A 13,855-nucleotide genomic window follows, 5' to 3' on the forward strand; every position below is an offset into this window, starting at 1 on the left:
AACTCCTGACATTGGTTTCATCCAGTACAGCTAGAGTGTGTATGTACAACTGTAGATATAATTATGGCTTTATGCTATTCAATCTATTGAAACCTGGCCCTGTCCAATGACACACAAACGCAAAAGTTGGTGCATGGGACTACACTTTAATGCTTTCCTCCCCTATAGTATTTCTACTACTGTTGATAGGCCTACCTACTAGACATTTTCTATGACCTCATAGCAGCTAGTATTCATATATCACTCAGAATAACCATTCGGTATAGAAACTGAGTTTGCATGAACATAAAGAATATTGCATACTTACGTACGAATTGAAGTTTTTATTTCTGAAGACTGATCATGGAAATCCGTCTCACAAGAGGGCAATTGCCGAGTGTAGTAGGCGTACGAGTGAGTGAGAGCTTGAGTGTATTAGTAGGCGGTGGTCCGGTACCGCGCGCGCGGCGCAGCTAGGTGCTTCGCACAGCGATTTGGTCAGGCTAGTGGACGTGGGGACGTGCAAAGAGTGTAGGTATTATGTATGGCTATGGACTGTGTGATCGGTGTGGGTAATGCTGACGAGGTACCGAGGTGTGTGATGGGGTTGGAGAATTTTCATTTTCATTCAAAGTTTTCTATTGATATTTTTCTTTAATATAAAACACATAGGCATTATAAATTCCAATACAAACACATCATGCCACAATATCATGGTATTATCATATGGAATTTACTATCATTTCGTCGCATGTAGTACAAACATGTGTAATTGTCATGTACTACATTCAAACCTGTCTATAGCGGTCACCTCCGGGGACCACGCCCCAGGGAGGACAGTGAAAAGTGACTGTTGTGGACAAATGGCCGCTATAGACAGGGTCTTACATGGTTTTTTCTTAAGGGGGAATTGTTTTTAGCGCCCGTATGCGGCAGGTGGCCGCTTAGGCAGGTTTGACTGTATTTTGTTTGGGAAATGATAAAAGCGAATGAAAGGCTATAAGTTTGTGGCATTAACTATGATTATTTGTGTAGATATTATATATGGAGTTGTGCTCTCTGTTTGACCCGTTTAATACCATGCATTAGGTCCTAATCATTTATCATCAAGTTCTGCACGTGAAAGTACACTGTAGGCCTATTCATTTCACCATTGTTATACTGAAAGAATTATTGTGACAACGCTCAATATGTTCCTTTTTGAATATCTATTGAGCATCGTATCCATAAAAGAGGAGTGATGGTGTTGCATTTAATAGATTACATGACTTTTGTCACCTATTTCACCATGGATGATAGCTAGCTCTAGATCTGCGAAGCGAACGCTAAAACGACGCTCTGAAGCAAAAAAAAAAAAATAAAATAAAATAAATAAAAAAATAGAAAAATAAGATGTGTTCTGCACATGCGCGAGAAAACTGTTGTCCAATCCGGGAGGAGGCGTTGTCCTACTGTTCGCGTCGCAGATGAAAAGATTGCTATTGATAAAAAATGACCAAGATGAGCGTCTGTGAATGTTCTCAGTCATCCAGGTAAAGTATCACATGAACTATATTGGTAAATCACAAGATGAGCGTCATTTCAATTACTATAAACATATTTCTATCAGCACTGCAGTGGCATCTTAAGCACCCCCCCCCCCCCTTCATTGGTATTCTCGTCTTACAACAAAAGGAAAGTACAGTAACACACACATTATTTTGCAGTCAGAGTAAAAATAGTTAAATTGTAAAAAGCAACTCCCCCCCCCCCAACAAAAATTCCTTGTTACCATGGTTACGGGCCTACATTGTCGATAATATTGATGTGACATATTGATGCATTGGTGTATAAATGCATCAATATGTCACATTCACCAGTTATAGCATGTACAATAAATAGGAACTCCAGTGCGGTTGAAAGCTAGTCTGAAAACGATGGGGTAAATAATGTTAGCACAACAATGTACATGTGATCAGAATTGGATGAAAGTAAGGAAGTTATGAAATTTTGAAGATTCGCAGATTTTTCGGGAAATTGTTCTTAAACAGTCCATACAAATAATATTATGCAGATAGAGAAGTGATGATATCATCCCCTCATGACCTGCCAAGTAGTTTGTACATAAAATAAATTGTTTATAAATTCGTGTTTGGGTGATGAAAGTAAGGGAATATATCAGCGTGGATCCTGTTTCACAATAGTATTTACTTATTTTGGGCTCCTTCGTGGCGAGATGATGACTACTGTAATAATTATTTATCATTATCTTAATAAGCTAACTTTTTATAAGCTCCCTTGTGGAGACATCTATTATGAGCTCCCTCGTGGAGACATTTATTGTGATCTCCCTCGTGAAGACATCTATTATGTTCTCCCTCGTGGAGACATCATATTAGCACAACATTGTATATGTAATGATAATATTGGATTTGTTTATAATTCATTATGGTTTGATTTGATGTCATCATTGTCTGGGGCAAATCATTTTTAAATATAGAGTCCCATTTATTTGGTGTTATTTGGTGTTTGATAAACATCCCAGTCTCAAATCCTGATATCTCTAAATGATCATTTCATTCTGAAGTTATTCAGCCAGAAATAACAGAATGTTGATTTTACTCGTTAATAACAGAAATAGTGAATTTTCACCATTTTCGTTTGTAGGGTGCCTATACCCAGCACGATTAATGGAAAATTGTGATGTGATGACATCATCAGCTCACTCATTTGCATATTCGTGTCAACTTTACGAAAACTATTCTGCTGAAGTTATAAAGCAAAACTTCATAATGGCATAAATTCCCTAATTTGCATCAAATTCTTATAAAACTTTCACCGTTGTACTTGTAAGACTACTCAGTATTCGTTCTTGTCAGTCTAAAATAATTGGACTGGGAACCTTGTCAGGATTGCGCAAATCTTTTGTTGTTAAACAGCGCCATCATCGGTCCTGGTCACTCAACATTGTTTTCAACATGCTTGACATACGACAAGGACAAGTTCCACGATATAGAAAGTGCATGTTATTCATACTCATATTCATAAAGAGAAGAGTATAGGGGGATTACACAATCGAGAATTTTAATAGCGTTTCTTCCCAGGCTGACAGCAGCCTTGCATATTTTATTAGAAATAATGAGAAAATATGAGGCAAAATAGGTGATACATTAACGTGAAAAGAGTAAACGGCATGACGAAACATGATTTTCTTAAAAACACGCAAGTTGATGGGTGATGGATGTATATCGTTACACTGAAAATATCAATTAAATGTATATTTTATTTCATGGTTTTGATTTATGCCGAAGTCCTAAGAACTGCGTCCAATTCAGTCAAGATCTCGATATGAATTGAAGCTGGTCATGTTTGGGTATGATTTGATTTGATCTGATTTGATTTGATTTATTGGTTCCTGCATTATATCGGTGCACATGCAGATACATACACAAACATTGTTGGTGCCATACATAATATTATACATAAACATTGTTAGTTGGTAACAAAGTAACTTTCTTCATTGCCTTTACAATGTATATACAACAAAATATATCAGCGATGTAATGAATAACACGGAAGGGCTACAGCTTAAGCATCGCTTGATTTGCATGCAGCCCTCGTATACACATAGGAAAATAGGAGGGAGGGATGACTTGCATAGAGATAGGGTAGAAGAAAGGAGAAAGGAAGGGAGAGGTCTGTCTGCTTTCACTAAAGGTTTATACAAATTTAGATCACCTGGATCACTGATCAGTAAATCATGGCAAAGTATTTTCTCACCGAGGTACACTTGAACAGTTACAAGTCATGGTCGGAAATATATCATTAAGTAATGATTAAGAACGACGATATTTCCACTAGGGAATTTCATTTATACTGTACAATACAATTACAATGACATTATGAGATCACTGATATCCCAGAGAGAAGCATTGTCTTTACAGCTTTCTTAAAAGAGTACTTAAATTCGTATTTCAGAAGGAAGAGAGTTCCAAATATCGGGTCCAGTGTGTCTGATAGATTTCATTGATTCAGAGCCATCACCGTTTAAGGATTTTGTAAATGAAATTTATCATATTGTCTAGTAGGATAAGAATGTATGTCCTTGTTTAACTGAAATAATGAGAAAAAAGAAGATGGCAACTGACCATGTATAAGCGAAACATAAAGAGTGAATTAAAAAAAAAAGAAAGAATTAATGTCGTTTACATTGAATGTTTTTAATTCTATGAACAAAGGATCTGAATGGTTCTGATAACCTGAATTGGTGCATCTTGTACGTATAGCTCTCTTTTGTAGAAGCAATATACTGCCAATGAGATTTTTTGAAGTTGCCCAAGTAATGTTAAAATATGAGATGTACGATACTAGTAATATCAACGAGTTATAAAGCATAACTAAAATATTCTTTAGGACATTAAACTTATGAAGTATACCAACGTTACTAGACACTTTATCAGAGATGTATTTGCACATGAGCGTTCCATTTCATATTTTCATTTATATATACATTCCAAGAAATTTGACACTTTCTTCTATACCATGCACCATAATACTTAAACGGTGCATTTCATTTTCATGCCTTTTATTATGAAAATGAATGAAATTTGTCTTTTTTAAGATGAGTGATAATCTGTTGCTCTTAAGCCATGCAGATAATTTCGGCAATTCAGTATTAAGAGTTCTTAGTAGCGACTGAAAATCAGAATTGTAACAAAATACATGTGTCATCGGCAAACAGAATATATTGCAGTAACTTATAGATGAATTTGTAATATTATTCATATACACTAGAAATAGTAGCGGTCCCAATATGGATCCTTATTGTGGGACGCCACAATGTATAGGTAAAGCTTCAGAGATTACAGATTCATAGTATACGTATTGCTTTCTACTTGATAAGTATTCTTCAAACCATTCCAGTGGAATGCCACGAATTCCATAACAATGTAATTTGCGTAAAAGGATAGTGTGGTCAAGACTGTCGAATGCCTTACTTAGGCCCATGAACACACCGATGACATGTTTTTGTTCAGCTAAGGCAGTCGACACTCTGTCGTACAATATGGGCTAGTGCCATATTCTGTAGAATGAAAATTCCTGAAACCATATTGGTCTTGGTTCAGTATATCATTTTGTATCAAAAAAATCATACAGTCTGTTATAAACAAACCTTTCTATGACTTTAGAAAGACTAGGAAGGAAAGAGGTAGGACGGTAATTCGAGACAAGAGAGGGTGAGTCATCTTTTGTGTATATTGGAATAACTTTTGCAATTGCATGATTATGATAATAATTATGATTATGGCTACCAAGCAAACTGCTGATGGTATAGATGACGCACCGTTTCAATTGATGCTCTCTGTAAACGGTTATACATCATCACTGGTTTTCTTTACTTTTAAAGTTCTGAGAAACAACAAGCAGTATGAACAGGGATGCGGTATATGGCTAAATGAAATGTCTATAATATTATGGTTCCCTGACTTATATGCTCTATAAAGTCAGGAAACTACGCATTGACAAGAATCATATCAGAAGTGACTATGAATGCACACACACACAAAAAAAAAAAAAAATCCCCATTGTCCCATCAGATAATAATTTGTGTGTGACGGGACATAAGAACCATACTACGATATTTTAGTCATTTTCAAATAAACATGTTCAAATCTTGGAGTTCATTACAATTTTATACAACAACTCAATCTCAATATGACTTTGTGATAACGTGTTACAAAAATATCTTACTAGTATATTATACACCTGGGCCCCGTCTTATAAAGACTTGTGATTGATTCAAATTAATCACAACTTTATGATTGAATGCAAATCCATCTTATAAAAAGTTATGATAGAAATTAAGACAGAGAACTGCAATCAATCAATCACAGGTTGCGATTGATTGCAGCTTTCAAGAGATTTGTGATTGATTGATTTCTATCACAAGTTAGTTTTTATAAGACAGAGCCCAGTTATGTTAATGCAAAATGCCTCAGCATAATCATAAAGAGTGAGCTATGCATATAATTCAGTTCAATTCAGTACACTTAATCTATGTCATTTTTCTTTTCGAAAGAACACAACATAATAAAAAATGCAAATTTCACGAGAAGCTCATTTTTGCGAAAGCCAATTGCGCGCGATTCTAAACAATGCATTTGATGCCAGTGGCAATTCGCGGAAGTTTCTTGCTTCGGGAAAGACCGTCGGCTCCAACTCACGAAAATTTCATGTAGCGAAAATAACATCGTATTTGTGTATCTGAGGAACTAAAGTAACGAAAAAGAGGTTCACATTTGTTGTACTTTTTTTTTAATTTTTCATGGAACTAGAAAACATGAACCCAATCTTGAATTCCATGATCAACAAATATGTAATGAAATATGATATTTGTGATTGAAAGCCGAATAAAAAAAATGATAATAATGACAAAGATTTTGAGTATAAGAGTTGACTGTACATGCACAGTAGTTAAGTGGCTATGAGTCAGGTATGACGTCAACTTCTTGCGGTGTCCCCCAGGGTTCTCTTCTTGGCCCACTTTTATTCATCCTGTACATCAACGATCTCCAAAATTCGTCACAGATTCTTTCTTTTATTTGTTTCGCTGATGATACAAATCTATTTCTGTCTCACCGCAATCCCAATACCCTTGTAAGTATAATGAATAATGAATTGAAGTCTGTTCAGTCCTGGATTTACGCTAACAAGTTATCATTAAATGTTGATAAAACACATTATATGTTATTTAGCAATTCCTTGCAAGTTATTCCTGATGATGTTAAGATTAATGATATTAACCTAACCCGATTAGATTGTACAAAGATTTTAGGACTTTACATCGATAGTGACCTGTCCTGGAAAACTCACTTTAATTTTTTAAGCAAAATTTTGTCACGAAATACAGGAATCCTAAACAAACTGAAACATTTTTTGCCCAACCATATTTTGCAGATTGTATATTCAACCATGATTTCCCCATATCTTAATTATGGAATTCTTGCGTGGGGTAACGCATCTAAATACTTACTGGATTCACTTTTTCTTCTTCAAAAGCGAGCGATCAGAATTATTAACCATGCTGGGTATTTATCTCACACTAACGCTTTATTTCAGAAAAATAAGATTTTAAAACTGATAGATTTGTTTGGTTATAATTTAGGTATTTTTATGTATAAATTTTCCTCAAAAGATCTTCCTGGTGTCTTTTTACAGATGTTCATAAGAAACAATTCTGTCCACCACTATCCAACTCGCCAGAGTGACGCTTATCACCTTCCACGAACTCGAACAGTTTTCGCTAAAAACACAATTATGTATACAGGTCCTAAATATTGGAATGATCTCCCAACAGAGGTTAAAAGCTGTCTGTCATTATCATCTTTTAAGCGTAAACTCAGACAGCATGTATTGAATAGCTACAACACACAAGTGCACTAAAATTCCTTTTTATTATGCTGATGGCTGCTCTATTATACTACTCGGTTGTTGCCATGTGAACAGACTCATGCATATACAGTTAAACTCGCCTAAGTCGACGTCGCATATGTCGAATAATCGCGTAAGTCGATGATTTTAAAAAGTCCCGATTTTTCCCCATTGACTTACGTGTATTAATTCACTCACAAGTCGAATTTTGTAAGTCGAATACTCGCCTAAGTCGATGAAATTCCAAGAACACTTTCACGGAAAAACCATTGAATTCACTGTGCCTAAGTCGAATAAGATTTTATTGTGTAATAAATCACTGTCATTTATTATTCATTATTTAGTACTCAATCATTATTTTGTTTGTCAGATGAGTTTGAGGTGACAAAAAAAAATGATCTAAAATCAAAATTCAAAGCGATATCATGGGATCGTTGAACTCTCTTCGTGTTTTGAGGTCCGCTGGTACAGCCCTGTCAGCTGTCGCGCTACGTATGTACAGCGTTCGTACAGTACACATGCGTTCATTTACATGTACAGTATTGAGCTTGTATAGTGTAGCTTGGCATTTGCAGCGCTGTGCAGTGGAGTGGTATAATGGATGAAGCTGCTGAGTTTTCAAAGCGGAAAGTAGGGGGAAAGTTACGGGCACGGGTAAATCAGAATTGCACCTCTACACGCATTTCGAGCCACGGTATGGTAAACTGGAATCAATCACTGCTCAAATATCGTTCATATTCACTTCCCCAAGGTTTAACGAGGGTGTAAAGTAATCGGACTTGTGCCAATACTAATGCACTGTCCATGCAAAGTTAGCCGCGGCCCTGCCGGGCGACCCGTGCTGCGGCACACCGCTCCAGCTCTCGGCTCCAGAGTAGACAACATACATGTACATTATACATACATGTATGTACGTGTGGTGAAACTGTAAGTCGATTTTTTTTCGACTTACGCACAAGTCGAAAATCGCCTAAGTCGATGTGTTTTGCTCAGTCCCGAGAAGATCGACTTATGCAAGTTTAACTGTACATTTTAGTTGCATGCTCTCTCAAATTCCTTCCCATCGGTGTTTTTCCTTCCACTTCTAGTAAGACCTTGGTCGTGTCGCATAGTTTCCCCTCCTTTCTTTCTTTCCTTTCTTTTATGCATCATTGCAGCTGGCTGGTATATCACATAAGGGAATTGCAATTGACTCATGTTCTCCATTTTTCAAATCTTTCCCCGTGTCTATGGAAGCCGGAATGTTTAAACCCTAAAATTATATAGTACTTAAGTATTCACGTCATTATCACTCCCATGTCAAAATTGCTTTTAGAGCAACTACTATAGTGTGCAGCATGTGGTTACTTGTTCTCATTTTATCTCACACATAAATACATGTGAGAAGAATCTTCTGAGCCTCGAGTAATAGTCATTCTCTTTTATTTATCCTTACTTTTGGTCTTAATTGTACCCGTGCTCCTCATCCTGTTCCCCTTACTAGGCTTTTGTTGGGACCTACACTCAACAAGCATTGCTTTTTAGTAGGTTCCATCGTATTTCTCTTCGCATCCTTTACTTTGATTGAAAATGACACATCGACCGTTATGTATTACTTTTGTATTCCTATTTCGTCATGTATATATCCAAGCTGGACATTCTGTATTATATTTTGTTACATACCATGTATTTTCCATCGAGAAATACGAAAATAAATTGAAATTGAAATTGAATTGAAATTGAAATTAAGGCAAACGTCAAATATAAATGTATGTTGCAACATAACGTCTATAATTGGCAGTAAAATTCATTTCATATCAATCTGTCAATCTTCAGACAGATTACACAGTGTATGCTTTTTCATTTTCCATTTATCGTACCATTCTAAAGTAATCCTGTGTTCGAGTGGAGATGCGCCACCAGGGCTACAGGAGAAACCATTTACAGTCAGATTCTTATTTGAAAGCAAGGCATTTCCTTACAAGGGAAATTCCCGTCTGATGTTACGTCGTTCTGCTTTCCATATTGGTACCGCGGCTGTCTTGATTCTTTTTCTTGCTGAAGTATGACGTCAGTGTAATGGCAATTGAACTACCCACAATGCAAAGCGCGCCGAAGATGGTCATCCAGTTTACTTCGACCGTAGAGACAGCGAGCTCCAGAAAGAAGGTGAAGAAGACGTCAGCTGAGAGGAGAACGGAGACGTATGCGGCATTCTCCGTTTCCAGGGCGAGGATTAAGAAGACCATTGAGAAATACCCCGTGAAGACAATCCCGAGAATGAACAGACGTACGGCCCCACATTTTGGGATGGACCAACCTCCGAGAAGGGTTGTCATCAGGGCGCTTCCGATCCCTCCAACGGAGCCCATGATGAACACTACGAGTTGCGGGTGGATGCTGCCCTTCCCAAGCACTCGCTGCAGTACCACGCACATCGCCATCAGCGCCGCTGCCGACAGCGCCATCAGCGACCCCGCGATAGAGATGCCTCTGTCATCAGCTCCCAAGAGAGCGTCGCCGAAGATCGCGCTCGGTTGCGTCACGAGTACGACGCCGACGACAGTGATGCAAGACAAGATGGCGACGAACCTCGTACATCGCTCCTGGAGACAGAGGCAAGCGAAGACGCCGGTGAAGAGGGGTGAGCTGTGTAATAGGGACTTCGCCGTGGACACCTCAAGCCACTGGAATGCGTAGAAGATGAAGTAAGTGGCAACTAGGCCCAAGAGGGAACGGAAGACTATAACGGCCCAGGTCTGCCGGGACAGACGGAAGGACACTCGATGGAAAAGGAGACACGGTGCAGCGAAGAGAGCAAATGCAGCGAAGCGAAAAAAGACCAACTGGGTAGCCGTCACACTCCCATAACTGGCGACTAATTTAATCATGATCCCATTAACAGAATTCAAGAGGACGTTGATAATCGCATACCCTGTTCCCCTCTGTCTGTAGATGAAGAAAACAAGACTGTTACATCTAGATGTCCGCAGATTTGATATTTTGTAGGAATATGACATATTTTCCACCCGAAAATATACTCACTGTTCAGGTTCCAATATACCACGTGAAGGCATATACAAAATGGCAGGGTATGCTGTTGGATAAATTTCCAAAACGTCTCGAAGTTTAAGCTCAGAGACCAAAGATCAATGAGTGTAAATTTTCTTCCGGAAGAGTCCAAATCAAGCAAAGTGTGGAGTGGCAAAATGGATAATCCAAAGATGATCCTTGTGGCTCGCATGAGTGTTGAACACTAACTCTTGAAATGATTGGACCGTGCAAGCATTGGATGCTTGCACATAGTGAACTTGTAGGTATAGACCTGGCGAAGAGGAGTGAAATAGTGACTTTTGGTCCCAGTCAGACAACACTCAAAGAAATCTGCCTGCTATGGAAAACCTTGAAAATTCGGATGCTCTATTTTTCTCTATCTCGGTCTCTCAGAAAGTCTCGTATGCCCTTAGACAGATGAATGAAAGGAAACTTGCAATCTTTTCCCTTTCCTGATAAAGGTCGATAAAATAAAGCGAAACAGTTTCAAAATGCCGGAAGTGTTCGTGACTTTCTTTCGTTGTTTTTTTTTTTTTTTTCTCATCGTATTATCTGCTTTCATGGTTTCAGCTGGACTTGTTTGTTAAAACGTGCTTGCCATTATCGGCGCCAACATAATAGATAAATACCAAAATCGATTGGTGACGTAATGATCTCCTCCAAATGCACACGAAGCTGACCCTAACATCACTGTTTTGCGAAAGTTTGTGAACCCCTTTCCCTCTTATTCTGTTCTGTTCTACTATAGAGAAGTAATCTTTAAATAGTATCGACATTTCACTACAATTCAGATAGAGACAACAGGACGAAATAGGACCATGGAATATGTATGCGGAGCCTAGTGCATTATAGTGGATATTATTTCTAATTCATCATACCACATTCCACTTTTCATATACATAAACTTTCACATTCCGTAGATTTGAAGAGACAGATACAGCACAAAATGATAAAATGAAACGGAACAAAATACATAAGGACATATAGGCCTATAAAGTGTTATGATTATGAAGAACTTCCTAAAAGCAGAGTGCATATAAGGCTCTTTGTAGTATAAATGATTTTGATACTTGCTTATAAGGCTTACAAAACAATTTGGTTAAACAAATTTGGTCACCCTTGCGAGATTTCATTGTGAGTACACACAGATAGCATAATTAGTATGTTTACATCTTTATATCTTTATATTCTCATAGCGAGCTTCCAAATTATTACAGCTAATATTCTATGATGTCGAGAATGTGGCCTTGTAAAATAAATATGATAAGCTCTGGCTTGAGCTTATGACCTATTGAAGTGAACTAATACCATGAAGACTAGTAAACGCATAAGTGGCCTTTACACGCAAATGACTCTTAACATGTTGGTCTTTTAAAACTTACATTGTATTCTGAACATGGGAAGTCAAGATCTATCATTACAATCATAATGTGCTGTGTTTAATGTTGTGCTGTATAATCTAATAGCAGACAATAGATTTTGATCCAACAGTAAGGGAAAGAGGAAAAGGGGGAAAAGATCAACGATCAATAAATCACCATTTTATGATGAGCTCAAGGTTGAGATTTTTTCATATTATCCTGAAGACATCCTGACAGACATCCTGACACATGGCACGTGAGACCACTCTCCATTTCGTGCCAACGATGATTAAAGGGAAGTTTCCTCAAATAAACAAAAAATTATAAAAAGAATCCCGCAAGAGGATTTTTTTCTATCATAATGAAAGATTATAGCAACTTAGTCACCTCTTTGAGGAAGCAGGGGAAAAATAATAATACTACCCTTAACATACGTCAATAGCATGCATGCACGTCAAAGGAATGTGTACTAAAGTTAAAGGGGATATTGTAGAATCCTCTTGTGATTTTGTTTAGATCTCTGCTCTGCAAAGACTTGTCGTCATAAACTGTTGCCTTCTTCTCATCCAGCGATGGTGGCACAAACTCTCTAGAAATGCATAATTTTTTCACGGATTGTCCGAATTTCGTCAAACTCTATACGGATGTGTTCTTCTGACATTGCTGTATGCACTCAAGCCACAAGTATTTTTGGGGAAACTTCTCCTTTAATTACTGACAAGAAATGAGTTATAGCGTTTAACATTGGTTCACCTCTCTTCCTTCCTTATAGTGAAGTAAGTGAAAGGAAGGAAGAGAGGTGAACCAATGTTAAACGCTATAACTCATTTCTTGTCAGTAATTAAAGGAGAAGTTTCCCCAAAAATACTTGTGGCTTGAGTGCATACAGCAATGTCAGAAGAACACATCCGTATAGAGTTTGACGAAATTCAGACAATCCGTGAAAAAATTATGCATTTCTAGAGAGTTTGTGCCACCATCGCTGGATGAGAAGAAGGCAACAGTTTATGACGACAAGTCTTTGCAGAGCAGCGATCTAAACAAAATCACAAGAGGATTCTACAATATCCCCTTTAACTTTAGTACACATTCCTTTGACGTGCATGCATGCTATTGACGTATGTTAAGGGTAGTATTATTATTTTTCCCCTGCTTCCTCAAAGAGGTGACTAAGTTGCTATAATCTTTCATTATGATAGAAAAAAATCCTCTTGCGGGATTCTTTTTATAATTTTCTGTTTATTTGAGGAAACTTCCCTTTAATCATCGTTGGCACGAAATGGAGAGTGGTCTCACGTGCCATGTGTCAGGATGTCTGTCAGGATGTCTGTCAGGATGTCTTCAGGATAATTATGTTCAGTAACAGAGAATGAGAGAGGGGGCAGAGGAGAAATATAAGGTGAGAGAAGAGAGCGAATGAGAGCGAGGAATCTACCCAACAACACGCTTAACTTTAAATTCTGAGATTTCAAGAGCACTCAACATATATATGTATTTTTTTATAAATTGGCAATTAGTTTCACCGCCTCCATGTTTTAAATGCTTTGTTGATCATGGAATTCAAGATTGGGTTCCTGTTTTCCAGTTCAACGAAAAATGAAAAAAAAAACTGCAGCAAATCTGAACCTCTTTTTGTTTATACTATAGATAATGCTCCCTATATACTGTGTTACTTTCGTGGCATGAAGCTTTCGCGAATGGGAGCCTTAATCTTCTTTATCTTTCTCTATCCATTCACTATATTTTCCTTGTCATCACTTTTCTTTTCTGCCGTTACTATGAGTATGAATATAAAGTAATATGAAAACATTCATTAATGTAATCACAATAATTTAGGGAAGTTCGCATAATTTTTTCTATTTTTCTTTACGTAGTATAACCAACTTTCTGTTGATCTATCTCTCTCCGCCATATTTGCACGTTTTCACCTCAGAGTCTGGAACAGAGACCATGCGTTTGTGTACCAGTAAATCAAACTATATTCAGACGAATTCCAATATTTACACGCCTGACCCTTGTCATTTGACAAATTATTCATAAAATGTGTTCTGGTGCACGAGCCGATTAGTCTT

At 37.5% G+C, this 13,855-nt stretch overlaps 1 protein-coding gene across 1 annotated transcript; it reads right to left on the reverse strand.

Annotated features, from left to right (window-relative positions):
- Positions 1-9,371: 9,371 nt before the first annotated feature.
- On the reverse strand, positions 9,372-10,259 carry LOC140244444 (solute carrier family 35 member G1-like). The gene has a single exon (XM_072324084.1). It carries the CDS (start codon positions 10,257-10,259, stop codon positions 9,372-9,374), a length of 888 nt encoding a protein of 295 aa, XP_072180185.1.
- Between the last annotated feature and the right edge of the window lie 3,596 nt (positions 10,260-13,855).

This window comes from Diadema setosum, chromosome 21 (assembly GCF_964275005.1).
Source record: "Diadema setosum chromosome 21, eeDiaSeto1, whole genome shotgun sequence".
Classification (NCBI taxonomy): domain Eukaryota; kingdom Metazoa; phylum Echinodermata; class Echinoidea; order Diadematoida; family Diadematidae; genus Diadema; species Diadema setosum.

What these genes read in the sequence shown, in the direction of transcription:
- LOC140244444 (XM_072324084.1), bottom strand. Translation starts at nt 10,259, where the DNA reads ATGATTAAATTAGTCGCCAGTTATGGGAGTGTGACGGCTACCCAGTTG.